The 26,480-nt window shown below is 32.8% G+C and overlaps 1 protein-coding gene across 1 annotated transcript; it reads right to left on the bottom strand.

Moving 5' to 3' along the window:
- Positions 1 to 8,877: 8,877 nt before the first annotated feature.
- Positions 8,878 to 23,568, bottom strand: LOC105855511 (protein LEG1 homolog). Its single transcript, XM_012736542.2, has 6 exons — positions 23,268 to 23,568; positions 19,553 to 19,639; positions 18,332 to 18,516; positions 17,262 to 17,362; positions 9,079 to 9,317; positions 8,878 to 8,888 (listed from the first exon to the last, which is right to left on the bottom strand). The coding sequence occupies exons 1-6, from the start codon at positions 23,566 to 23,568 to the stop codon at positions 8,878 to 8,880; spliced, it is 924 nt and encodes a 307-aa protein (XP_012591996.1).
- Positions 23,569 to 26,480: the final 2,912 nt, after the last annotated feature.

The following is a 26,480-nucleotide window of genomic DNA, read 5'->3' as shown; positions in this document are numbered from 1 at the left end:
GACTATTTTAATGTGAGTGAATCCTATCAGTGGGGTAGGGTATGTTATGTGTATGTTAGTAGTGAAAAATTTGCTGTTTTTGTTGTCATGAATTATAACATTTTTACTAACATTACCTTAAAGCAGAAGCGGCAAGCTTTTCTTTCTGTAAAGGGCCAGCTAGGAAATATTTTAGGTTTTATGGGCAACTCTATAATTGTATCATGAAAGTAGAAATAGACAAATTTATGAATGTGGCCAAGTTCCAATAAAACTTTATTTATAACTGACAACAGGCCAGATTAGGCCCATAGCTTCATAGTCTGTGCCCTAAGGTCTTTTAGACCATATTGACAATACTGATATTTAGGACTCAGCTTGGCCTATTTAAGAACACATTACCATATATTTCTAGATTCAGTAGAAAACTTCATTTTATTGTTCATTTCTCTTGGAAAAGACAGCTGACATTATTCATTTTTTATAAATTTGAATCAACCTGAATTCAAATCATTAGAAGTTCCCTGGTGATAAAGTCCTGGGTTGGTGAACCAATGATACAGGGGCTGAATATGACTGAAGATGAACTAGTAGAACAGAGGATACGCAGGAAAACAGAATGACCTTGACTACCTACTTCAGGCTAACAACCATTGAATATTAATAAGTAACAAACTCCTAACATTGGAAGAAGAGTAAAAGCATGGAGAGAGACTCTCTTTGAGGCATAGGCTGATGCAAAAAACAAACAAACAAAAAAAAAACCATTAAAACTGAGGTTGGAAAAGAACTATTAGAAAAATCCTCCAGCAACCCAGTTTTCACCTTAAGCACAAGAGAACACCGGAGAACTATTAAGCCAGTGACACACTAAGGGTAACAATAGCAACAAAACACAAAGCCAGCTCAAATCTCCACTAGATAGTCTCACCCCTTCAACTAAAAGCCTATCAGAATCAGATACCTGCCCCCTTACCAGCATAACTATTCTTTAACTTGGTTTTTACTGTTTTACATATGTTGATCGGCTTTCAACCAAAATTTATAGGTCACAGACAAAAAGTAAAAAAAAAAACACCAGTGTCAAGAGACAAAGAAATGAGCAGAATCAGAGTCATATATGACTGCAGTTCCCAGTCTGCAACCAGCCCCCCTGCCTTCCCCTGGATTGGTACCGGTTTGTGGCCTGATAGGAACCGGCCATGGAGCTCCCCCTTCCCCCCCAGCTCTACCTTTTCCCTCTCCCCTACCTCCCTCTGTGGAAAAATGTTTTCCAGGAAACTTAGGAACCGGTTTCACAGCAGGTGGTGAGCAGTGGGTGAGGCAGGGAATCGTCATCTGTATTGACAGCTGCTCCCCGTTGCTGGCATCACAGCCGGAACCCCCCCTCCCTCCCCGCCCCACGTCTGTGAAAAAATTGTCTTCCGTGAAACCACTGTCTAGTGATAAAAATGCTGGGGACCGCTGATACATGACACAGATGTTGAAACTGTTTGGCAGGGAATTTAAATTAACTACGATTAAGATAGTAAAGGTCATAGTAGAAAAGGTAGAGAGTAGCATGAATAAATGGGGAATTTCAACAGAGAGATTAAAAACTGTGAGAAATAATCAAAGGGAAAATATTAAAAATTAACAATAAACCCCCCATATGGTAATAGAGGTGGGAAGTGCCTTACATGGGCTTATCAGCAGGTCTGCACAGATGAGGAAAGATCAGTGAACTCAAACTTAGGTCAACAGAAATTACTCAAAATAAAACTAAAGAGAAAAAAATAGTAAAAAATCAGAACAGAGAATAAATGAGCCATGGGATAATATCAAACAATCTAACATTGGTATAATTAGAATCTCACAAGGAGAAAGGTGAGAGAAAAAAGGGCAGAAATATTTGAAAAATATTGGTGAAGAATTTTCCAAAAGTAATGAAAGATATCAATCATCCAGAGCTAAGAATCTCAGAGAACACCAAGTAGGATAAATACCTCCCCCAAACAAAACTAGGTACATTATACTCAAACTGATAGAGTACAAAGATAAAACAAAATTATTAAAGGTAGCCAGATAAAAAATCAAGTTACACAGAAGAATAAACATAAAGTTTCTAACAGACATCTCATCAGAAACTATAGAGATCACTATACTGTAGAGTAAAATCTATGCACTAAGAAAAAGAAAAAAAAATTAAATTGAATGAAATATAATTTTTCAATGAAATAAAGAAAACAAACATCGCCACAGCTGCTATCATTATTACCATCATCACTACAAATAAGAACACAATTAGTTTCTTATGGGAATGTGTTACAAAAAAATGTTTAAAAAATTTCTTCAGGCAGAAGAAATTTGATATCATGTAGAAACTTAAAAAAGACAAAAACAAAAGAGTAATGCTAGACATAATAAAGAGCAAAGCAAATATAAAATTTACATACTTATTAATTATTTTTTTCTAAAAGATAATTGACTATGCAAAGAAAATATAATAGACATGTTTATTCCATATTTAAAAGTAAAATGTATAATAAAGATAAAAAGAGGAAAAAATAGAGTATTCTGCTATAATATTGTAGTACTAGACATAAAGTGACACAGTATTATTTAATAATAAACTATAGTTAAAGTTTTATGCTTCAATTCCTAGACAACCAGTATGTGTTTTATAAAGTGACTTGAATGATAGTAAGCTAATAGAGATAAAATGAAATTATAAATATTACTCAGTGCAAAGTAAGGAAAAAAGAGGGAAAGATGGTAATAAAGGGACATACCACTTTGTTGTTGGTAAATTTTAACTAAAAATTGTATTAAAATTAAATGGCCCAAACATTAAAGTTGAAGACTGTGATTGTTTGGATAAAAATATTAAGACTAAATTATACACTGTACACATAAGATAGGGATAAACATAAAGATAAGATAGGATGATCAAGAGATTAATTTTGTGAGAATCCTGGTCTGTAAAATTTTCTACTTAGTAAGTTGATTTTCCTGAAAGAATAGTGCATATATGAGAACACAAAAAACATGGAAGCCATTTTCAAAGTTTTCTTTCATAGATTTTTAGGCTGTATACCCTGCAAACTTAACTATCATTATAAAGTTTAAAATTAATTTGTCTGGACCAAAAATTCACCTTGGAATTTTGCATTATTTGATCTAAATTGCAGGTGTGCATGGGCATCTGTGAATAGTTTGTACATAATTGTTCAGTCCATATATTCCTTCCTGAATAAAGTGGGCTATTATTGCCCAATTTTTTACTCTGTGATTGTGTACATATTAGTTCTTGTTCCCAGCTCATTGGAGCCAGTGTGCACAACTAACATAGGGAAACTAATTCAGAGGCTACATTCTACCAGACAAAACCTATATCCAGGGAATTTGTATTTTGATAAGTATGAGTTAGTTTGTTTGGGGTTGTGAACCCATAACTTATTAACTGACGTAGACTCTAGAGACTTGGACAGAAAGGATGAGTCATATTCAAATGAAGCAAAGGAAGCTAGTCTGCACATATCAAGAGAAGAATAAACATAATGTACACAGAGAAATGAAAATGAGTTCTCATAAAGCACCTAAAGTATAAAGAGTATTTTATTTGGTTCCTGATGATTTTTCAACTCTGTGTTCTAACATCCGATGAAAACTATTTGCCCTTTCATCTTATTGTTTCCATGCAATAATCCTAGAGTCTTCATATAAATTCTCTCTCTTTTTAGATTTAAAAAAAAAATTCTTTTAGGGATAGGGTCTCACTATTGCCCAGGCTGGTCTCGAACTCCTGGCCTTATGGCAATCCTCCTGTCTTGGCCTCCCAAAATGCTAGGATTGTGGGCATGAGCCACTACACCTGACAATTTTCTCCCTTTTCAAAAATTTTTCTTTACCTATTCATTTCATGAAGCTAAAGTATTCTAATTTTTAAGTTAAATTAATTATTCATTAAAATACTGCCACCACCTTTTGTGATGTGAAATAGAACAATTCCTATTGCATTAAAGCCATCAATAGAAAACACAGAGTTGACCCTTAGACAATAAGGAGGTTAGGGGTGGTGACCCCCTATGTAGTAAAAAAATCCATGTATAACTTTTGGCTCCCCAAAAACTTAACTACTAATAGCCTACTGTTGACCAGAAGCCGTATTGATAACATAAATAGTTAATTAACACATATTTTATATGTTACAGGTATTATATCCCATCTTCTTGCAATAAAGTAAGTTCTCTAAAAATATCATTAAGAAAATCACAAGAAAGAGAAAATATCTTTATTATTTATTAAGTGGAAGTGGATCATTATAAAGGTCTTCACCTATATCATCTTCTGTTGAGTGGGCTAAGGAGGAAGAAGAAGAAGAGGGGTTGGTCTTGCTATCTCAGGGGTGGCAGAGGCAGAAGAAAATCTGTGTATAAGTGCACCTGTGAAGTTTAAACCCATGTTGTTTAAGGGCCAACTGTATATTACTTCGTAATGAGACACAGAAATTTATCGTGTGTTTATGACACTGCAACTACTGTGCCATGTTCTTGTGTCTATCCTTGAATATATTCAAAGCAGAGATAATCTTATGAATGGCGTGATAGCAGAAATAATGGCCCCCCAAAGATACCCATGTCTGAATACCCAGAACACTTGAATGTATTAATTTACATGGCAAAAGAGACTTTGCAGATGTGATTAAGTTAATATATTATAGTGGGGGATTGTCCTGGATAATCTGGGTTGGCCAATTATAATGGTGATGGTCATCATTAGTGAAAAAATGGAGGCAGAATAGTCAGAATTAGAGAAAAATCTAAAGATGTTATTATACTCTTGGCTTTGAAGATGAAGAAAGGGGTCATGAGCCAACGGATATGCATGGCCTCTGGAAGTTGCAAAATGCAAGAGAATCGATTCTTCTCTGGAGCCTGCAGAAGGAATGTGTCCTTGTCAATTCTTGATTTTCGTCCAGTGAACCCATTTCAGACTTGTGACCACCAAACTGTAATACAATAAAAGTGTGTTATTTTAAACTTCCAACTGAGTAGGAAGTTGTTACTGCAGCAAAAGGAAACCAGTACAAGTGGTCAAAAGCTATTAACAAATGGAAAAGGTTTCTATGAATGGTGAAGTTGCTATAATTCATTATGGGTATGTTTCATGGTTTCAGATTCCTGGAGTTGACTGCTATAGCTATATTAATAATTGATTTTTGATACAACAGAATTATCTTGTTGGTATCTTGGCTACTCATTACCTTCTGATTATTGATCCAGTCACTTTTTATAATCAAAATCATGTGGACTCTTTAATAATCTTAATGTTTTCAACAAGTATATTAAGGTACAAGAAAATTTACTAATTTACTTAGGTTTAACCAGCTGACACCAGCTGGAAAATAGCAGACATTACATGCAAACTCAAATCTTTCTGACCTTGAAGTCTGTGTTATTTTTGTCACACTATCTACCCTTTGGCTCAATTTATCCATTTTATTTTTCCAAACAGTTTGTTAGTGGATATATTTTAACTATGGATAGGGCTCTACACAAATCTGTGGAAATAAGCTTTATAAAAGCTATTGATGAAAAGTTGCCAGGAGGACAAACAAGACGGAGAGCTACCTTCTTGCCAGTGCAGATTTCTTCAAAAAAGAGAAATTTTGCCCTCTGTGACTCTGAAGTACTATATAAAAATATGCACCAAAAAAAGAGATATTCAAAACATAATTTTTGGAACTCTGTAATTGACAACCTCTCTAAATACTGATCAATCAAGCAGTACCTTCTAAACAAACCATTCATTTTGAAGTGTTTTAGAAATATAAATTAAGCAACCTAATGTTTATTTAAAATCTGCCTTTTGACTCTTGACCATAAAATCTATTCTTCCAAATTTTATGAAATTAATTTAGGCAGAATAACATCCAAAAGCCCAATAAAATCTTGGCTTTTATTAATTTATTAGCACTTGTCAGTTATTCAACTGAATCCACATTGGATAGTAAACATTTTAATTGTTGTTAATTAAAAAATGATTAATTATTCTAGACTTTACAACTACCTGAAATAAAAAAAAAAAAAAAAAAAAAAAAAAAAAAAAAAAATGATTAATTAGGCAAATTAACAGCAACATTGATTCAAAATTTAAAATGCAGACATAGATAATGACAAAATTATATAAACATAATTTTGAGTACAGTTCCTCAATAAATTACCTTTGTGGATTTTTATTTCATTATAGATTTCCAGAAGGATTTAATTTAAAAAGTGAAGGATAACTTCCAAAATCGCTAGAAAAAGTTTTCTTGCAATTTTTAACTGCATTAACATTTTCCACACAATGAAAGACAATGTTCCTAGAAAATAGTAAATATTTTTAAAATTATAGGTTAAGCTTTTATTTGATCTCAAATGATGACATTATTTAAAACAAAATTCAATTGAATTAGTATTAAACAGGTTCATATTCATTCTTTACTAAAATATACAATGTTTTGCTATTTTAAATTATATTATCCCTTCATTTTCAAACTTGTAAGATATATAAGTAATTGAGGAGAGTAAAGGATGATACAGTGATAAAGAAATAAAAACCTATAAAAATGAAGTACCATTGTTCACATATCAGACTGTTACAAATTAAAAGGTGTATTAATACTCATTTTTGCTGCCTATGTAGAAATAAAAACTTTAATAATGGTTTGTATTGTTTTATTTATTTATTTATTTTTTGGCAAGAAGATCATCTATAACATACTCTTTAATTACCATTTGGCAATACCAGATCCATGAATTCATTTTTAGTATTTTATCTGTCATTATTCTGACAAGCTAATATAAGTATTAATATAAATAAGCTAATATAAGTAATATAAGCTAATATAAGTATCATATTAATATAAGTAATTTAAGCTAATATAAGTACTCTTTGAATGCTACTTTTGGATTGCTCAAACCTTGAAAGAATATAAATTCACTCAATAGAAAGCTAGTATTAATATTATTTAATGAGAATCATATGTGTCAATGTTTGCTGACTTACTAATATACCAGATACTTGGTTAGTGAAATATGTGTAGCACAGAGAAGTGACATACATATAATCTCTTTTATGCAAACAACAAAGTTTTTAATCAAATAATGTATTCATTTATATTTATTCATTAGGGCATACAAGTTTCCTTTTAGGAGTGAGCCCAAAACCTTAAAGAAAATATCAGTCAAGAATCAAGGTATTGAGGTTAGAAAGTGATATTGGAAAGGATAGGTTTTATTTGCATTTAATGACTTTCTGTAGCTATTAAATTTGTAGTAATAACATATATAGAATATATATTTAAAATAAGTAAAATTATAACCATAAAAATTAAATGTTATTAAAATATGGAGAAAAAGTATTTAGTAATGGTGTGGATTTTAAATATAAGAAATGTGTCAGGATGGATTAATCAGTTAATGTGTAAGAAGGAAAGAGACAGAACAGATAAGCCTGGGCCTACACTAACAGTAAGCCAGGGCAGCTGTACTAGATAAGTGGTCTGTTTTGCAGACTAACCTTTCCCTTGTAATCAGTGTTTTCAGCACTGTTTCTGAATTCTGAGCATCAATAGAAGAATGCAATTAGTAGAGGTGGTGAGGATACCAGGTAGCTAGTTTAACTACATTCCAATTTGTCCTTTTATTTCTTTCTATTGTTTCCTACATAGTCGATTAAAAAGTCACTAACAAATCCAAAGCTAATTTTAGTAAAACTGGAGTTTACAAAAGTCTAGAAATTTGGTATATACGATCTTTAAATGTAATCAATTCTAATCATCCATTCAATCCTTCATTCTTTATATACCAGGAAATTAGAGTTAGTTTATAACATCTGGGCCTAGAATATACTGCCTATATCTGACAATGTGGCAAAAATGGCTGGCAGAACACTGGATTTTGTGATTCTCCTATCAGTGTGGCTGCAATAAAAATGACCTTTCTCAAGTTGCACCATCCCCCATTTACTGGGACTGTGTGACTACTCTTGCCAATGGTACGTGAGATAGTATGTTTGTCACTTCTGGTCTTAGTCATTTAAAAGAGAGCTCCCTTCTTTAAGCTCTCTAATACTTTTCACTTTGCGGGAGGCATGCCATGGCGAAGCTGTAAAGATTGGTGGAGCCACAGATGGAAAGATTCTAGGTCTCTGAATTACCATGGAGGAAAGTTTCCAGTCAATTGATTAAACACCCTGAATCATCCTGTTAGCCAGAAGTAGAATCCTATTGAGTTATGCTATTAAAATTTGAAGATTTATTTATTAAAACAGTGAGTATTACCTTAAGTAATACAATTTTAAATTTAATGTATAATTTATTCATTTTTATGTTGACATCTTATTTCTAAATTTTGTATTAGGCAATAAAAATTACACATATACATGAGGCATGTTTTCCTTAAATAGAAAGAACAAGGATAAATGGTATCTGGGGAATGACATGATACAGTAATTTTAAAATTTACTATTATGTGCTTTCTTTTGTGTTTTCTACTAATAGTAAACCTAGGATGTGGAAATTTTGGAAAACATATCTCCCTCAAGATAAGATTATTTTTGCATCATATTTATTTCTTTATATCTGTAATTAATAGAACTGGTTGAGGATAAGTTTCATATAACACAATTTCATATAACACAATTTGTTTTTTTTCTGCTAGTCATGGAAAGTGTCATTGTTATGTTTATTATGTTTTTCATTTAAAAGAAAGGATAATAAAATAAAATTTAAAAACCTATCTGAGAAAGAAATAGAGATTCCTGTCATCTCCTTCTTAAACTAACATTTCTTGATGTTGATCTGCTGTTTTTGTGCAAGAACCCTATGGGAGAAGACATGCCAAATGAGGAATGGCTCAGAATATGGGCCCATTAAGTGAAACCTATAATAAACCCACAAGGATTATTGTTAAAACTTTTAAACAGATACCTATAGGAAGTTAATATTTCCTTCTTTAGATAGTATGTCATAATGATCTATAATTCTGATTCTAATGCTATAATATTTAATCACCTATGAAATCAAGCACAATATACAGAATTTATGAAAAATAACATCTCTGCATCTCTTACCTGTATACTTATGCACTTTGTGTAAGACATTGAGAGCAAGCAGGACTATGTTCTGAAAGTTAGTAAAGTCACTGATGAAGTGAGGTCTATCCCCATTAACAAGTATTCGTGGTGGCATGCCCTTCTGAAATTCATAAACTCTAATCAAAGTTGTAGGAAACAGTGTTGGAGCTAAATAATCCGCAAATAAATCCCAGCTTCTTTGAAAATCTGCTTCATGTTTAGAATAATATTTTAACCTAAAAGACAAATGAGGAAAAAACATGCATTAATATTAGTTTGCTCAGAATTTTGCCAACTCATTCTTCATTCCAAAATGTCCTGTGGTCTACTTTTTAGAATACAGATTGTATAAACTTGGTTTTGATTTTAGCCCCTAGATTTGAAAATGTGAAGAGACATTATTAGAATTTTAAATCTGGAAATTACCATTCCAGAAAATATATATTTTTTCATTGAATATTTTGCCCATTCCATCAGGAATGCTATACTTGCATACATATTAAATATTACTGAGTCTCACAATTTTAAAATGTAAAAACTACAGTAAAAGGAGATGAGGCAAAATTTCTGCTGGATTTTGACATCTTTTGAAGAACACATGATTTTCATGTCAGGTGACTACTGAAAAATGAAATAAAGAATTTTTCTGCTTTTTAGCTAGTTTTGTTTCTCTGAAATATCTTAGAAAGCAAATTTTTCTTGTCTTATTGAGAAAGAAATTTTAATTTTATGTTTGTAGTGTATAGTTTTACATCTATACAATCTGTACCACCTTTTTCAGTTAATCTCCTGAACACATGAACAACTTTCTGTTTTGTACCATGTGTGTTCCCTCCAAAACAATTTATACTCTACCACTTGCTCATCATGTCCTATGTTCTTCAGAACTTATTTTGAAAGTTACATGGTTTGTTAAACGTTCTCTGGTATTAATAAATACCCAGTAGTGGGATTGCTAGATCAAATGGTAGTTCTACTTCAATTCTTTTAGGTATCTCCATACTACTTTCCATAGAGGTTGGGCTAGTTTCCAATCCCACCAGCAGTGTATGAGTGTTCCTATCTCTCCATATCCATGCCAACATTTGTTATTTTGGGACTTTTTGATAAAAACCCCTATCATTTAACTCTCACTGGATATAAATGATATCTCATTATGGTTTTTCTTTGCATGATTAGAGCTGTTGAACATTTTTTCATATGTTTCTTGGCCATTAGTTTATCTTCTTTTAAAAAGTTTCTGTTAATGTCCTTTGCCCACTTTTTACTCTATATAATACAGACATGGGGGGCTCGGTGTTATAGATTCATAAAGCAATTAGAACATATCCCCTGATCAAGACTGAAAAAAAAAACTGTACTTAGGTGGTATTTTTTTCGACAATATCTTGTATATTTTCAGTATATGCAAATTTTATACTTATTTTTAAAAAAATTATTCATATGATATTTTTTTCTTGATACTGTTGCAAATACACCAGTTTTTTTGGTTTTATTTAAAAATTTATTATTGCAGTTATAGAAATATAACTGATTTCTATATGTTGATCTTATTCCCACCAGGTTGATGAACTCATTTATTAACTCTAATAGTTTTTTGTGGATTTCTTTGAATAGAGAAAGTATGGTCCATTGTTAGTGATGTTTTTTTTAATAATGAGAGGGTGTTTGGTTTTGTCAAATGCTTTTACTGAGTCCATTTGATGATCAAGTGGTTTTTGTCCTTTATTTTCTTAATATGATATATAGTATCAATTGATTATCAGATGCTAAACCAACTTGCATTCCTGGAATAAATATATTTTATTTTATTTTATTTTTTTTATTTCAGCATATTACAGGGGTACAAATGTTTAGGTTACATATATTGCCTCTGCCCTGCCCAAGTCAGAGCTTTAAGAGTGTCCATCCCAGAGATATTGCACACAGCACCCATTATGTATGAATACACCCATCTCCTCCTCCTCCTTCCCTTCTGCCTGACACTCTATGAATGTTATTACTGTTTGTGCACATATATTTTGATCAGTTAATACCAATTTATGGTAAGTACATGGCTTATTTTTCCATTCTTGGGATGCTTAGTAGAATGGGCTCCAGCTCTATCCATGATAATACAAGAGGTGCTAGATCACCATTGTTTTTTGTGGCTAAGTAGAACTCCATTATATACATATACCACATTTTATTAATCCGCTCATGTATTGATGGACACTTGAGTGTCTTTTATTTATTTAAAAAAATATTTTAGACACAGAGTCTCACTATGTTTCTCAGGCTGGCCTCAAACTCCCGGGCTTAAGCAATCCTCTTGCTTTTGCCTCCCAAGTAGCTGGGCATATATGTGAGAACCATTGCACTTGGCATTTCTTTGAACATGTTCAAATATCTAATTTTAATTTTTTTCCTATTAAGTCCACCATACAGGCCTGCTTGGGAACAATTTCAATTGACTGTGTGTGTGTGTATACATTTCATATTTTCCTGATTCTCTGCAGGTTTCTTACTTTTATTTTTTCCAACAATGGATATTTCAGAAAATATAAAGTAGCAACTCTGAAAATTAGATACCCCCCACCCCCAATCAAGGTTCATTGCTGCTTGGTTCATTTGTCATTGTTTGTTTTTTTAGTGACTTTCCTGGACTACTTGTGTATATTCAGTCTGTATTCTCTGTAGTGAATCATCATTGAAGGCCTGCTCAATAAGCTTAGTGATCATTTAATGACTGGTAAAAGATTTCCTTAAATTATTTGAACTAATGTCTTCTGCCCTTTGTTAAGGAGCTCTGTGTGTGTGTGTGTGTGTGTGTGTGTTGGGGCACATCTTCAATGCTAAGGCCTTTTTCAACTCTGCCTTAGCTTTTACCTCTTACTTGTTCAGGGCCCCAAGGTGGGACCCTCTCAGTTCTTGTCTTGGTATGTTCATAGTTCTGTTTATGTTTGTGGTCTTCTAGATCCCCAGGAATATTTCACAGTTTTCCAGAGTCCTTTTTGAACATCTTATTACCCAGATTGTCCTTTTAAGCTTTTGACCTAGTTCTTATTTTCCCCAACTGCTATAGCCGTCTCAGGCAGCTAAGATGTTAAACAACTGATGCTGATTGTTTTTTTATTACAAATGTCCTGGGTATAAGGTTTTTTTTTTTTTTCCACAGAATGAGTAGTTTAGATAACTGTAATACCCTGACAATCAAACTTTTTCCAGGGATTTGTAAGACAGGTCAAATAGTGGCAATGTTCTAGGGATGGATTTTTTTTTTGAGGAGCTCCAAACCAAGTATGACCATTTGGTGGCTGCACAGTTGGTATTTTTCACAGCTACAGTAGTTTCAAGGCTGCTGGTTTTCAAGATTACTAAAAAGCTGGGGACAGTGGGACAGAATAAGCAAAGTTAAAATCCACAGACCCTGTTATTCTTACTATGTTCATCATTTTTTAAATAAATATTTTTCAGATTGTTGCAAGCCATCGGTTAAGGTGAAAATGTTTATAAAATATTTTATAATGTTAAAAAATGTTGAAAAATAAATCTGAAAATGTTTATTTTGATCTTTTTTCAGTGTTTTTGTTGCTTTTATGAAAGTAATAAATTTAGGAAAATCCTCACTCTGGTATTATTAAAGTACAACCTAGATTATTTCTTTTTAATAGATGAAGAAATAGAAATATGTAGAGAAAATTACCTAATTTTCTACAATTAATAATATGCAGATCTGGGATTTAAGAGAGATGTTCTGGTTCCAGAGTCATATACTTAACTACTACTCTATATTTCCTCTTATAGAAGCCACTTTATATTGATTCCTTCCTATATGGTAGTCATTCTGCTACAAATGTTACATGTATTACTCAAAAAATCCTACATACAGGTCCTGTTATTCTTATTGTACAGGTGGAAAACTAATTAGAGATTTCTGGTATCCAATATAGTCAGGAGTCAGTACTCAGATTTACTTGACTCTAAAGGAAATGATTTTAAACTCTACAAAGTTATTTTATATCAAAGAATGATCAATATGTTAACAAATTCCAATATGACATCTTCTAAATTTATAAATCAGAAGACTAACAACCAGGATTTTGACATTTTTATAGTATTAACATTCAAAATACCTACCTTCCATTAAGGGACACCTTTGGAAAGACTCTCCTTGTCAGTACAACTATTAAATACTAAAGTAAGTTTTTGGTAGACAACAATTTCTAGTATTTTTAATGAAACCAATACTAGATTAATTCATAAGCTTGTCTATATTGCAAAAATATTATTACCCAATAATAAATTTTAGATTATATTCTTAAGTATAAAATGACAGAAGATCTTTTATATAAAGATGGGCATTTGAATACATGCACCTCCTTTTGTTCCATTACCAAAACAGAAGCAATAAAACTGTAAGTATGTTTAAGGAAGAAAGCACAACATTTTGGAAATTGGAAATCAAATAGATGAGTGGCAAAGGATTTAGCAAATCCAAGAAGTTTGAATTCTAAACCAGCAATTGGGAAAGCTAATACCGTATATTCTGTTAAATTCTCAAAACAATTTTGAGTGTCTGATAGCAGGCACCTCTGGACATTGGGTTGAAGGGTGAATTGATGAAAAGGGCAGTGTTATTTGAAAGGCTGTTAGAAAAACATCTAGATTCAAAGACTCCCACTGAGTCACAATGATGAGTTAATTACATAGAGGGCAAAGTAGAGGGTTTCTGAACTGCAGTAAACTGAGCATAAATGAAGGCAACCAAACTGAAAACAGGGATCTTAAGTGAACATGTGCATACTAGATACTCAGATCTCCAATATTCTTCTCTCACTGGACTCTTAAAACACTGTAAGCCAGGCCTTACCTCTTAAAGCAGAAAATGGAAAAGTTTTGGTAAATTCAACTAGCCCAAGAAAACCAGCATAAACTTAATGAAATTAGCATTGTCCAATTAAATTGTACAGGAACATGGTCTACAGTTCAGCAGTCAGCAAGCATTAATCCTGCCCATGAAGTTTCAAATCAGCTCCTTACTGCCCCTATTTTAAATCTGTACATAGCCAAAGATTACAAGGTACCTGAGAATGTACTTTGAATAAGAGATACCACAAATAAGAGATACCACACAAAGCAAAGAAATGAAAAAGCAATTTAGAAAATACTACAGAATAAACTGCAATTAATATTCTAATATTCTCAGAGAGATAAGAAAAGTATTGTGAAGAAAAGCAATAAGAAGATACTATAAAATCTTTATTAAACTTAAACAACTCATTGAAATCATAGAAATAGCATAGTAAATAACATATCAAAGAGATTAGGAGACAAATTCGAGGAAGTTTGATAGGAAGTTGCAAAAGAGAAAAATGTGGAAAATACTATGACAATTAGAACTATTGTGTAGGAGATTCAACACAGAAATAACAGAAATTCCAATAGTAGAATAGATAAAATAGAATTTTAGATAGACTATGCACTCCACAAAATAATGAAAAATGACACACTAAGTTACAACTGCTTGAAATTTTAGAAGTTTTGTGAAAAAAATGCCTTATAGTATTCCAGAAAGACAATAAGTTATACTCAAAGGATCAATATTCACAATAATTCAGACTTATTGGCAGCTAGAAGTTAATGAAGCAATGTTTTTAAATCTGAAATAAAATAATTTTAAATCTATGAATCTATACTCAAATCATCCATCAAATGTTATGGTATAATAAAGGTTTTTGAAACATTCAAAGGCTCAACTTTATCTCTTGTTGATTCTTCTTTTCCACTAAAAATTGTATATACCAAAAGAAGAAAATAAATCAAGGAAAAGCATGATATAAGATGAAGGAAATTAGGTATGAAGAGGTTTGTTTACTTACCTGATTAAATCTATGGCTCATTTCAACTCATGTTCTAAAACTCTTTAGGGAACAAAATCTTTATATTTATGTTTATATCTAACTCATTGACAAATATATTGCTTTGCACATTATAGTATTCAATAAACATTATTAATTGCTTAAAGTATCTTTAAAGAGAGAAGAAGAAGTGTGGTTGATATTAATCTCTGAACATCAGCTTGCAGAACATGCAGTTTTATAAACACAAGGGCAGTGAGAGTAAAAGCATGGTGTTTGGAATCAGTCAACTCTTTATATGTCTTCTTCCTGCCACTGACTATTTATGAAACTTCAGAAGAGTTATTATTATGTATAAAAGTATATTATTATAAGAATTGAGTAAAAGATGATAAAAAAGCTCATAGTCCAGGTTTCTAGGCTCTGGCACTTATACATCTATTTAAGGGAAAAATAATTTTTAAATAGGTATAGGTTGACACCTATGTAGACTGTCATATAAGAAAGATAGAAGTTCAGGAAATAAAATAAGTGTGTAAGTACAAAAAAATGTACTGTACTTATGGGTATATATATATATATATAATATACATAGTTTGTGCTAAGAACAATAAAAGAGACTTTTTTCTGAGAAAAAGATAGGCATAGACACATTTAAATTTATTCATGAAACAGTTCATGTGATTGTCCTTTTTATGTATTTATAAATTTGATATATTAAAACTTAATTAAATTTTTCCAAAGTAGTCTCATTCAATAGTTAGGAATAAATGCAATGAGTGTGAAAAGCTAAGCAAGTAAGTGATGAAAACTGTATCTATAGACAAAAATTATCTATAACATCCTTGAACTTTAACCCCTTGAAATACTGCCATGCCTTCAAAAATAAAAAATAGCTCTTTAATGCCTCAGAAAAGACAATTGCCCTAAAGACATCATAACAAGTGGCTGCCAAACCATTTTTAGATCTCTTCAATTAACAAAAACTTGCCTCGGTGAACAGGTTTTTGCAAGCCTTTCTTTAGCAACAGCTCTTCATATCTGACATCAGCCAATGAGACATTGACTCCCTCCAGTAAACATGCACCTAAGTGCCTCAGAGTCTCACCTGAGTAAACACCTAAAACTGATGATTCAATCTATGTACATGCATGAATAAGCTCTGAACTTTCAAAATCTTCTATCAGATTAATAGGCTACGATGCTCACAGACTTTTTCTCATCAGCATGACCTACCCCTCTTTCAGGAAGCAATGAATTCAGTGTTGACTTTTTATGTTAGATAACTCAAGCAGTCTTATTCTAGAAAAACTGCTATTTTCTAGATCAGTTTACTTTTGCATGTGACTGGGAAAATGTACAAGTTAAAAAAATAGTATTTTACAAACTATTTCCTATAATTATAATTACTTGCTCTCAGCTCCAATCTTGATGTTAACAATCCCCTTTATACCAATACACTTTTATAACGACTGCAATTCTAATTCATCTCACAGACATGCCAAGTGGATGAACTCTTCCACTGTCCAATATAAACATCAGGCCTTGAAGCAATACTAATAGATAAAATATACAAAGCAGTATAACTCTCCTGACTGATTTGTTCATCTAAATTGGATATGGGGTCCGTGAGAAAGATAACAGCACATGGTTAACAAGAAATCCTCAAATATGTATGTCTGTGTTTATATATGTTTTAAAAATTAGTCACCCTTCTTTCCTTCTTTCCTTCCCTCTCTCTTTTCTTTCTTTCTCTCTCTTCTTTCTTTCTCTCTCTCTCCTCTTTCCAACTCCATATCACTCTCGGTAACAGATACTTCCTCAATATAGTGTTTTTCACTTCCATACCAAATCACACTGCCTCATTCAATCTCATTTACTATAAAATGGAAAGAATTTTGACATTATTTTAGCTATCTGGCATAATAAAAAAGATGGTTCTTAGATATTTCCTTTCAAACATGCATTAACCAAGCTATTTTCTCTGATCAAAATGATGCAGAAATCCTGTATTACTTGTCATTACATCCTTTTGGTTTATAGTTGTGCTAAAAGAGCCCTTAAAAAAACCTTCCCTTGTACTTACAGTTAAATTTTCTTTTATTGTCTTTTATTTTTCTATGCTTTGTGCTACAATCCTATTTTTCTTCATATTTTTCTTATAAAATACTTTTTGAACTTTATCCAGTAAAACATTTTTTGTCACTTTTCTTATAATATTCTCTGGTGGTTGACATGCTAGTTAATAGGTAAATTGAAAATGACTTCAATGAAAGAGATAGCATAACATGGAAAGATTGTTGTCATATTAAAACAAAATAACTTAGAATCTCTTCTTACCTATTGTGAAAAATTTTAAGAGCAACCTTCTGGGATGAAACATGGGCAGCCCATAAGTACTTCAACAGGTCATCAAAACTACTAGAAGGTGATTTTATATGCTATCCAAGAAAGAAAATGTTGTTAATATTTAGGCCATTATTACAATCTCTCTTCCTGAAAACCACTTGTATTTATAGATATAAATTTCAACATTCTAATGACAGGAGAACATTGTTTCTAAGTGAAAGTATGATTTAATCCTATGTTTCTAAGTGAAAGTATGAAAGATTTAATCCTTAACACTTCCCAAAGAGCTTAATATTAGTTATATTAATTACTAGTAATGCCAAATGTATTTGAAAGGAATAAACTAAGTTTATTTTTTTGTTTCTTTTTCTAAATGTTCAAAATTTTATATTGTTCAAAAACATACCTTTAGTATTTTAATTGTTTGTTTTTCTTCTGCTATGCAAGGAACTTTCTATAAAGTTTTAAAAGTCAGAAATGGGAGTGGGGGAAGAGTGCAAAAGTAGTAGGATTTGATCTAATACACACAATATAATGACCAAGTTCTCTAAAGGGAAACTTTGGTCACTTTTTCACCCCCGATACTTTAGTTTGAACATCAATATTTGATTTTAATTGTCAAATGATTATTTAAATCAACTCATATGTGAGTGTTTATCAAGAAAGTTGAAATAAGCCGATCAAATTTATTATAATCTATTCTATAATTTTATTTATATAGAGATTATTGATCAGTTGATCTGAAATTATGATTAACTAGAATACTTTATCACCATTAAGCCACAGTTTCTCTGTGCTCAGGTTTGTGTATAATTTATTTGGTGTGAGAAGAGTATATAGGGCTGCCTCAACACTGTATTGGGAATAAGGGTACTAATATGATATGATGTTATGTGGCAATCTATTCATATTAATATTCATAAAATTATCATAAAATGTTTATATTAGGAATTATTTATTAGGAAAGTATTATTCAATGCATTAAAAATCCTACATAATATATTATTCAAAAATTATCTGGCTATCTTCAAAGATTATCAATTAAAATATTGAAGAAAAACCTGGTAAAATTCATTCCACATTTTCATTGCTTCTGGAAAGGATGAATGACAGCTAGAAACATTATAACAAAACTTCATTTGATCCTTAGATGGTGGCAGAAGGACGACATTGTCTGATAAAATCCCCATTATGCCAGAGTCAATTGCGGCAAGAAAGGGCATTGCAGAAAGATAATAATTAAGGTCTGCATAAACAAAAAGTTATTATTAATGTTATTAACATATAAAAAAGAGTTTGCTTTTTAAGTAAAGAAATCCATCAAGAAGGTAAACCCACAGATCTAGAAACATGTGTTAAAACTTAAGCGGTCGTGCTGGGTACTTTGGGAATTTTACCAGAAATTTCCCTAAGGATCATACACAACTTGAATATGCTTCTCTTAAAAAGCCTACTCTCATGAAGAAAAATAAATTTATGTCGTAGGTATGTTATTTTAGATCATTGATAATAGCAATTACATTGAAATTTAAATGCTAGTTAAATTCCAAAGCATAAGTAAAAAAAAAAAAGTGTAACTTTGTAGAATGCTATGATTTTCTTTTATCAGATATTTTTATTATAAATTTGAAAATCTGATATATCGTTAAAATATTCTAATATGTACCTAGATTTTTTTTCTTGTGAACAAAGTTTTATTTTATATCATGATATAAATTTCCACTTCTACCTTTAACACATTTAACACATTGACTGCCGTACTAGAAAAAAAATTTTGACTCCGGGGTCGTGGTGTTTTATTAAAGCAAAATGATTCTATCTAATTTGTTATTTGTTATTGTTTTCCGTGCGTGAATTATATGCAACACAACCCACATTTTTAGGATTAAATTGTCAATATTAATTGTATCAATAAGAACATAAACAAGATTTTCAGGAACCAACTGCAGGGTTTTGTTTCAAGTTTTAAGCCCTGGGCTTAAAACTAGCCTGACTTAAATATAACTCACATGGAAGTCAATGTGTTAAAGCAAGTTTTAAGGTTATTAGTTTCTTCCAGTTAATATTTTCATAGTTGGATACACTGATTAGTACATTTTTAAAGTCTCTATCTATAAACTCATTTCAAAACATTCAGGTTTTAAATTCAGAAAATTTAGGTCGAACAGATTTCCTTTTGTAAAAGCAGTAATTCTGGTTTTGGTTTTTATAACTGAGATTCTAGGTTGAATCCATGTTTTGTGGAAAGCTCCTCCATTTAAGGTTTATTGCATTGAACTCACCACCCCACAAACTGTCCACAGAGATGCACAGGTGATCCCCTGAGTCATGGCCACACTCTGTCCTTTGGGTGGGGTCAGCTAATCTGCCTAGCAGAGAAAAGATGTAGAGTTGTCTTTATTAGGCCCACTTCTAACCTGCATGCACAAAACCTTAACTGGATACATTGTTTTTTGCAAGAATGCCCCAAATTCTTACTCTCTGAAAAAATTGTCATCCTTCCTATCACTTTCTCTTCTTCATGACTTTTTCCTTCCCACTTCCCTTTTCTTTAACATTCCTGCTCTCCACTCTGTCTCCTAGGGCTTAATTTGTTTAACCTTTGTGGCTCTTGTCTCTTCTACTTACTAACTCTTCCACTATTTACTTATTACGAGTCAATATTCACGTATGTGAAATAAGACCTGGATTTTATTTGCCTAAAATCAAGTCCCTAACAATTGCTTACCCACTGTTTGGCCCTAGATGTATACGTTCTGTAAGCCTCAATTTTCTAATCTACATACAAGGAATACTAAAAATAATTACCCCATAGAGGACTGGTGAATGTCAAATGACGATGAACATGCAAAGTGCTCTGCACAGTGAACACTTACTCAGTAAATATTAGCCATTATTCTGTTTTATCCCTTTTATTTTTAAAATTCTCCCTTATTTTCTACTTTCAAAAGTTCCTTTGCTGGTTCATTCCATATTTGTTACCAGTGGTAACTTCCATGTACACTCCCTGCACATCCCTTCAGCTACCTTCTGGTTCAATGCCCCTCTCTCTCCACCTTTCAATCATTTTCATACCTGGCTTATTCTCTCTGCTCTTGTTAATCTCCTCATTTCTCTCTTTCCCCAGTGTTTTGACTCTTCCTTTCCCCCTTCAGCTTCTGTCTTACCCAGTATCAATTTCTGCCCTGACTTTATCCTATTTTCAATTATATTATTATATTTCCCAGGTATAAGTTAGGTATCCCCCATATTTCCAACATTTCCTTCCCTCTCTTTTTCTATGACACATGTCATACTAATACCAAAGTCTTTCCTTTAGTTCATTCTATTTTTTTTTCCATTGGTTACTTTTATTTTAATCTACAACTTTCTCTACTTTTTCAAGATTTACTTTAAATCTTATGCTATTTCTGGATTTTTCCAGCTCACAATACTCTCACTTTTATCCAATAATGTATGCATTGATCCTTTATTGTCACTGGTTGTTTCATTTCAAACTTTCCTTCTCAACCATGTTATAAGCCATTTGAGGGAAGGCATGATATTCACCTTAAGTTCTTGAACACCTGCTACAGTTGTCCCTATTTCTCATCCCTCTTTCTCTTTGTTGGCACTTGCTCACCCTGCCTCAGCCTGCTAATGTTCTCTTTCTCATTTCAACATTTTCCAATTAAAATTTCTGCTAAGCAAAAAGAGAATGAACTATTGACACATAGAATGGGATGGATGACTCTCAAATTACCTATGACAACTGAAATAAACCAGACCAAAAAAGAGCACACAGCTGTTTATATGAAAATTCAGGATAATGCCATCCAAGTTGAAGCGATAGAAAGCAGATCACGGTTGCCTGTGAAGTTAAGAAGTGTGGTGGGATGAGCAGTCAGAGCAGTGTGAGGGGGGACAGGCATAAGGGGGAGAGTGAGGGAGAGGAGACAGATGGGGTAGCACAGTTCCTGTAGATGAGAATACAAAGGGGAAAAGAAAAATTTTAGAATAATACGTATGGTCATTATTTGTGGTGATGGGTTCAGGGCTATATACATAATCAAAACTTATCAAATAATATATTTTAAAATGCACAGTCTGTTATAGCTTTATTATACATTAATAAAGCTTTTAAAAATCTGCTAAGCAAGCAAGAAGCAAATATTTAAGTTACTTAAGTATTGTGCAAGCAATAGGTCCTTGTGGCTAAGCTAAACCATATTGCCTAAGAGCCTAATCAAAACTCCTCAGTCTGACTTCGAAAACACCTCTGAAACTGGCCCTAACTGATGGTTTTCAAATTTATCACCCACTACTCTCTTTCACATTCTAATTCTCCTATAGTCTGGTAGTCTTGTTCCCAATACAATTTGCTGCCATTGCCATCTTCGTAAATGTTATTCTAGTAATGCCTCCAGCAAGCTCTTTGGTCTCCCTTCCTTCCTACCACAGTCTCAGCCCATAGTTATCACTTTTTCCTGAACTACTCTTTACTTATGGTCCTTATCCTGTCTTTGAGTCTTAGCATACTGTTGGAGACACTTTCAAACAAAAGGCCAGAAGGACAGTGGGAGCAGAATTAAAATTAAACATCTTGACTTTGGTGTCCTATAGGTAAAATGTCACATCTCGTCCTTGGCTCCTGAAGATTCAAGGTTTTGTGTGGACTATTTAAATAATTTTTAATACTATTTTGACTTTCTCTGTTTATGCCATAAAGTTCAATGCAATTAAATACTAAGTAAAATAAAGCAACCACTTAAAAAAAAAAGCCAATTTATTGTGTTGTTGAATGAAAATAAAATTTTGAAAGTTGTCCAATCTAACATTCTACTTTCCCATTTGCTTACCATTGGATCCAGGCTAAAAAAATTTCCTAGGAGTGGGTGTGTAGTTCTTGGGGGGGGGTAATTTATTGTTTACAGTGGATCTCATGTTTGGTCTCCTCCTGAACCACACCAAACAAGTTCAAATATTCCTTTTCTCCAGGCCAAGGATAGGCTACAAACAAGAGTTATACTGGGTGTCAGGAGATCCCCTAGACAAGCCCAGAGGTAATGCCAGCCCAGGGTGTCATCACACATCAGGCCTTGCAGGATCTCCTCCCAATCTTTTCCACAACAGAACCTATTTCCTCACTGGTTCCTTCTTCTAATACTGTTTTCTGGGAGGTGATGGTGAAGGTCTCTTTTTTCTCGAATGCCATTGTTAGCCAAAACAAGATAGCTTTGGTGATGATGATTTTATTCCAAAACAAATCTCCACTCTTTTTTCCTAAACGTAGACACTATTTTTAAGAAGAGAACATTTGAAAAAAAACCTACAGAGGTTTTTTGTTTTATTCCCCTCCTGTGTCACTCCAATCTATGTCATTACTTAATCACATTTAGAACTACAGATAATGTAGACTAATCATATAGCCATGTTTATTTAATGTATATCACCTAAACTGTTTTGTTCCTGGACATAATTCCCAGGGCTTAGAACTGAGCTTCGTACCTAGTATTATTTCAATTAATAATTGTTGGTATTGAAGAGATAGGTCTAATATTCTGCACATCAGAGTGAATGTAGTAATTGCTAACCACTTGTGGTTATTTATGAATTGAAATTAAATAAAATTAAGAATTCAGTTCTGCAGAGGCATTAACCATTTCAAGTGCTCAACAGCCATGTATAAGAACATGTGAGCACAGCATGACTCCCCTCCCACACTAGACGTTGAAAATATAGAAAATGTTTCTCATTACACACAATTCTATTTGAAAGTGCTCATGGGAAACCTGGGCACACAGGGGGATTCCATAAATGCTTGATAAAGAAGGATTAGGAAAGAATGTGGAGGAAAATAGAAGAGGAGTGGGAAAAAGAATAGGTGGAAAAGGAGTAGAAATGGGAAAGAGACAGGGAGAAATAATCAATTTTCCAAAAGGTGGTGTTAGATATACTTCCTAATTAATTTACAATTAAATCAAAGGGTCATTTTACAAAAAAGTGAGTCATTCTTACCTGTATGATATTGCCATCCATGATGCATAGGCAATCCCCACAAAATATTTTGTTCATTTTCTGGAGCAAATTTTTCAAAATATCTGGCTGTCTGATTCAATAGGATTTTATACATCCCCATTCTCTCAATGTAATTCCAGGGGTTAATGATGTACTTTCCATTTTCTACACTGTAGTCACTGAACTGACCAGGGCTCTCTTTCCACAGAGGGGGATACTTGTCTGAAATATCTGATGCTCCTCCTAAAGAAGCAGAAACACAACCAACTATTACACAGGCCCAGGAAGGATTGAAAGCCATCATGCATAAACTGGAGATTGAGATTATGACAGGACTTTTATTGGGAAGTGGAGGATGAAGTCATATTACATTGTACACATTTGCCAATCAACACTCTTAATTCCTGTCCTGGAAACGATAGGGTGGAGATCACAATGCCCTACCAAAGATGACGAAGTGCCTCCCTTGTTAATTATGTCCCACATAAATACTTTTGATTGTGTATCAGTCCCCAGTACTTTTAGTAAGCCTTGCTTTCTTTCTAAATGTATTTCTGTCTCTTTCTTTTTTTTCTCATATTAATTAGATGAACATAGGTTCTTATTATATACTATATTCTCTTACCATGGTACTTAGAGTTTAAAGAAAGATAACTATTGATCCAAATTAATCTCTAATTGGTGGGATTTTATGAACAAAATGACAAAGTAAACAATTTTAGATAGAATTTGAAAGACATTTTGGTGATATTTGGGATTTCACCAGGTCTTTTTAAAATTTCAGTTTGTATGCAAGCTCAGACTTGTATGTCAGACTTGTCAACCCAAGTTCCACATTAGCAGAGTCTGAACTGAAGACTTGTATGCAAGTCATTTACTAGGGGGTTACAGAGTGAAAGAAAAGGAAAGATTTAAAAAGGAAAGGAGAAAAAGCTAATACAAGTAGAGATAATTGGCTTGCCTCCACTATGAATATGGAAACTCAGTGCTGTCATGGGATTCATGAGGAACATTACAAAAGGCATCTCAGAACCACTCGACTCAAAGAATGGAAATGAGAAGCATGTGTCCATCCGCTATCATCATCCATTGATCAAAGGTGGCCCAAAGGGTAGGAACTGTCCTGTAATTCTGGTTGAACAGGCCTACACACCACATGGATTCTTGCAGATATCGAAGGTAGCAACAGAGACATACAAGCCCAGGACAGTAAGGAAGAGATATAAAGAGTGACTGAAATTAAGCTGTCAAGTGGCCCCCGCACAATGCAAGTCAAAGCCTGTGAGAAACAGGTCATAAGAACAGTGGCTGCAGTCCACAGAGAAGACAAGGGGATTGAGGAGTGATACATAAGTGCTGACTTATCTGGAAACTCTGCACTATAAATTATCAGCCCTTTTAGAATATGCAGGTCCAGTCCTTCCCTGTATTAATGTGCTATGTGTTTAGTCTAATCATAATGAGTTACTAGAAAACTCTCTGCCCAAGCCTCAGATTTCATTCAACAGATATTTATTGAGCAGTGACCTCATTCCTGGTGCCACATCAACACTGGACTACAATGATAAGGTAGGAAAGGTATTGTTTTTGAGATATTGAACAAAGTATCACTTAAAAATGTAAGTCCTGATGAAAGAAAGTAATTTGATATTTGACAGATGAATTTTACCTTCAATTTGACTTCTTATAATTTATATTTTATTATTACATATAGGGGAACTAAACATATAAGCAATGCTAGAAGACTGTAAAGAAGGAAGAACCATCATAATGACAGAGAACCCTAGTGGTGAGGTAGCGAAGCTTATGTGTAATTTATTACATCAGAAAAAAAATTCAATTATAATACTTTTACTAATATTATCTTAGTCTTTTAGACAATATTGACATCACTGATCCTCAGAAAGCAGAATGGTCTTTTGAATAAATTTTTATCTCATGAATCTAGATGCAACAGAAAGTCTAATTTTTCACTTACTCTGGATGAGGGTCCTTGGTACACTCTTTTATTTATTCTTTGACTAACTATCCATTTTATGAACACCAACTAGGTGCAGTATGTTATGGAGAATAAAAAATTTTTAAAGAATCAGATGATATTCTCAGAAAAAAAAGTCTTAAGAGAATTTTAAGTAAAGAGTTACAAGAGTTCAGAAAAGCAAGTGATATCTGTGGGTTTGAGATGGCAGTGGGGTCATTAGATAAGGGAAAATTTTACAGAGAAGAGGGCATGTAAGTTGGAAGTCATCTTTATTTACACTCATAGATTCTCTTCCTACATAACTTGTTTAACCCTGAAAACAGGTGTTCCAGAAGCAGCTAGAAATAGATTGAGGTAAGAGGAATGAAAGGTTAGGCACATGGGAGGGATAGCTCATTTGTATGTACTTGGTTGATGTTCAGGCATAAGCTGCAACTGGGTAAGCTACTGGTATAAATTCCTGTTCTTCCACATGTCTTCCATGGCCTAGCAAATTACCTAGCAAATTACCTCACATATAATAGACCAATGTATTTGATTGCATTTGCCATTAGCAAATGAGAATGTTTTCTGAATATATTCTGACTATGCTGGGAAAGTAAATAAAAAAGAACCCAGAACCTCTTAATTTTTAGTTCTAAATTAATTGTTCCGTATGGAATAGCTACATTCAGACTTTTAAAAATTATCCTTTATGTTTATTAGTTCTCCTTGTTATATACCAATTTCACAATTCTTGAAATGAGACTTGATTTCCTTGACACTTGTATTGGGTAAAGACATTGGCCCCATAAATATTGGCTACCAATTTTTAACCACTGATAGTTTATTTAGAATTTTAATGTCGTCTGGCATTAAATTAGTTGAACACGTGTGTGATAGGCAATATTTTTTCTTGATTAACTATCAATAAATGTCTAATGACTTCCCCTCATTTTTTTGTCAAATGCAGTGTGTCCTTTGTTTCTCAATCTATTGAAATGGCTTCAAATTTGTAAAGAAGGAAAAATGTGAAATTATAGAATTATACTGACACTGAAACAGAAGTGGCCAAATAATTATTTAAGGATGTTCCTGTTATCTTCCAGGACATGAAGAAGTTTAGTACATCACAGATTGCAGACACAAAACTTCTTTTACTTTGGTTATAATCTCTGCTATAAAAATGAATAAAGATAATATAAACACAGTAATGAACCTGCTACTAACAGTATAATCTTTCATCAAGGGTA

The sequence above is a fragment of the Microcebus murinus genome, chromosome 5 (genome assembly GCF_040939455.1).
Source record: "Microcebus murinus isolate Inina chromosome 5, M.murinus_Inina_mat1.0, whole genome shotgun sequence".
Classification (NCBI taxonomy): Eukaryota; Metazoa; Chordata; class Mammalia; order Primates; family Cheirogaleidae; genus Microcebus; species Microcebus murinus.
This window is presented reverse-complemented; position numbering and strand designations above follow the sequence as displayed.

Coding starts and splice junctions, on each gene's coding strand:
- LOC105855511 (XM_012736542.2), bottom strand. CDS start 23,568: ATGGCTTTCAATCCTTCCTGGGCCTGTGTAATAGTTGGTTGTGTTTCT. Junction 19,640..23,267: donor TGGATGGCAATATCATACAG/GTAAGAATGACT, acceptor TTTCTCTGCTAG/GCAGATTAGCTGACCCCACC. Junction 9,318..17,261: donor CTTAAAATTTTTCACAATAG/GTAAGAAGAGAT, acceptor TTTGTCTTTTAG/GTTAAAATATTATTCTAAAC.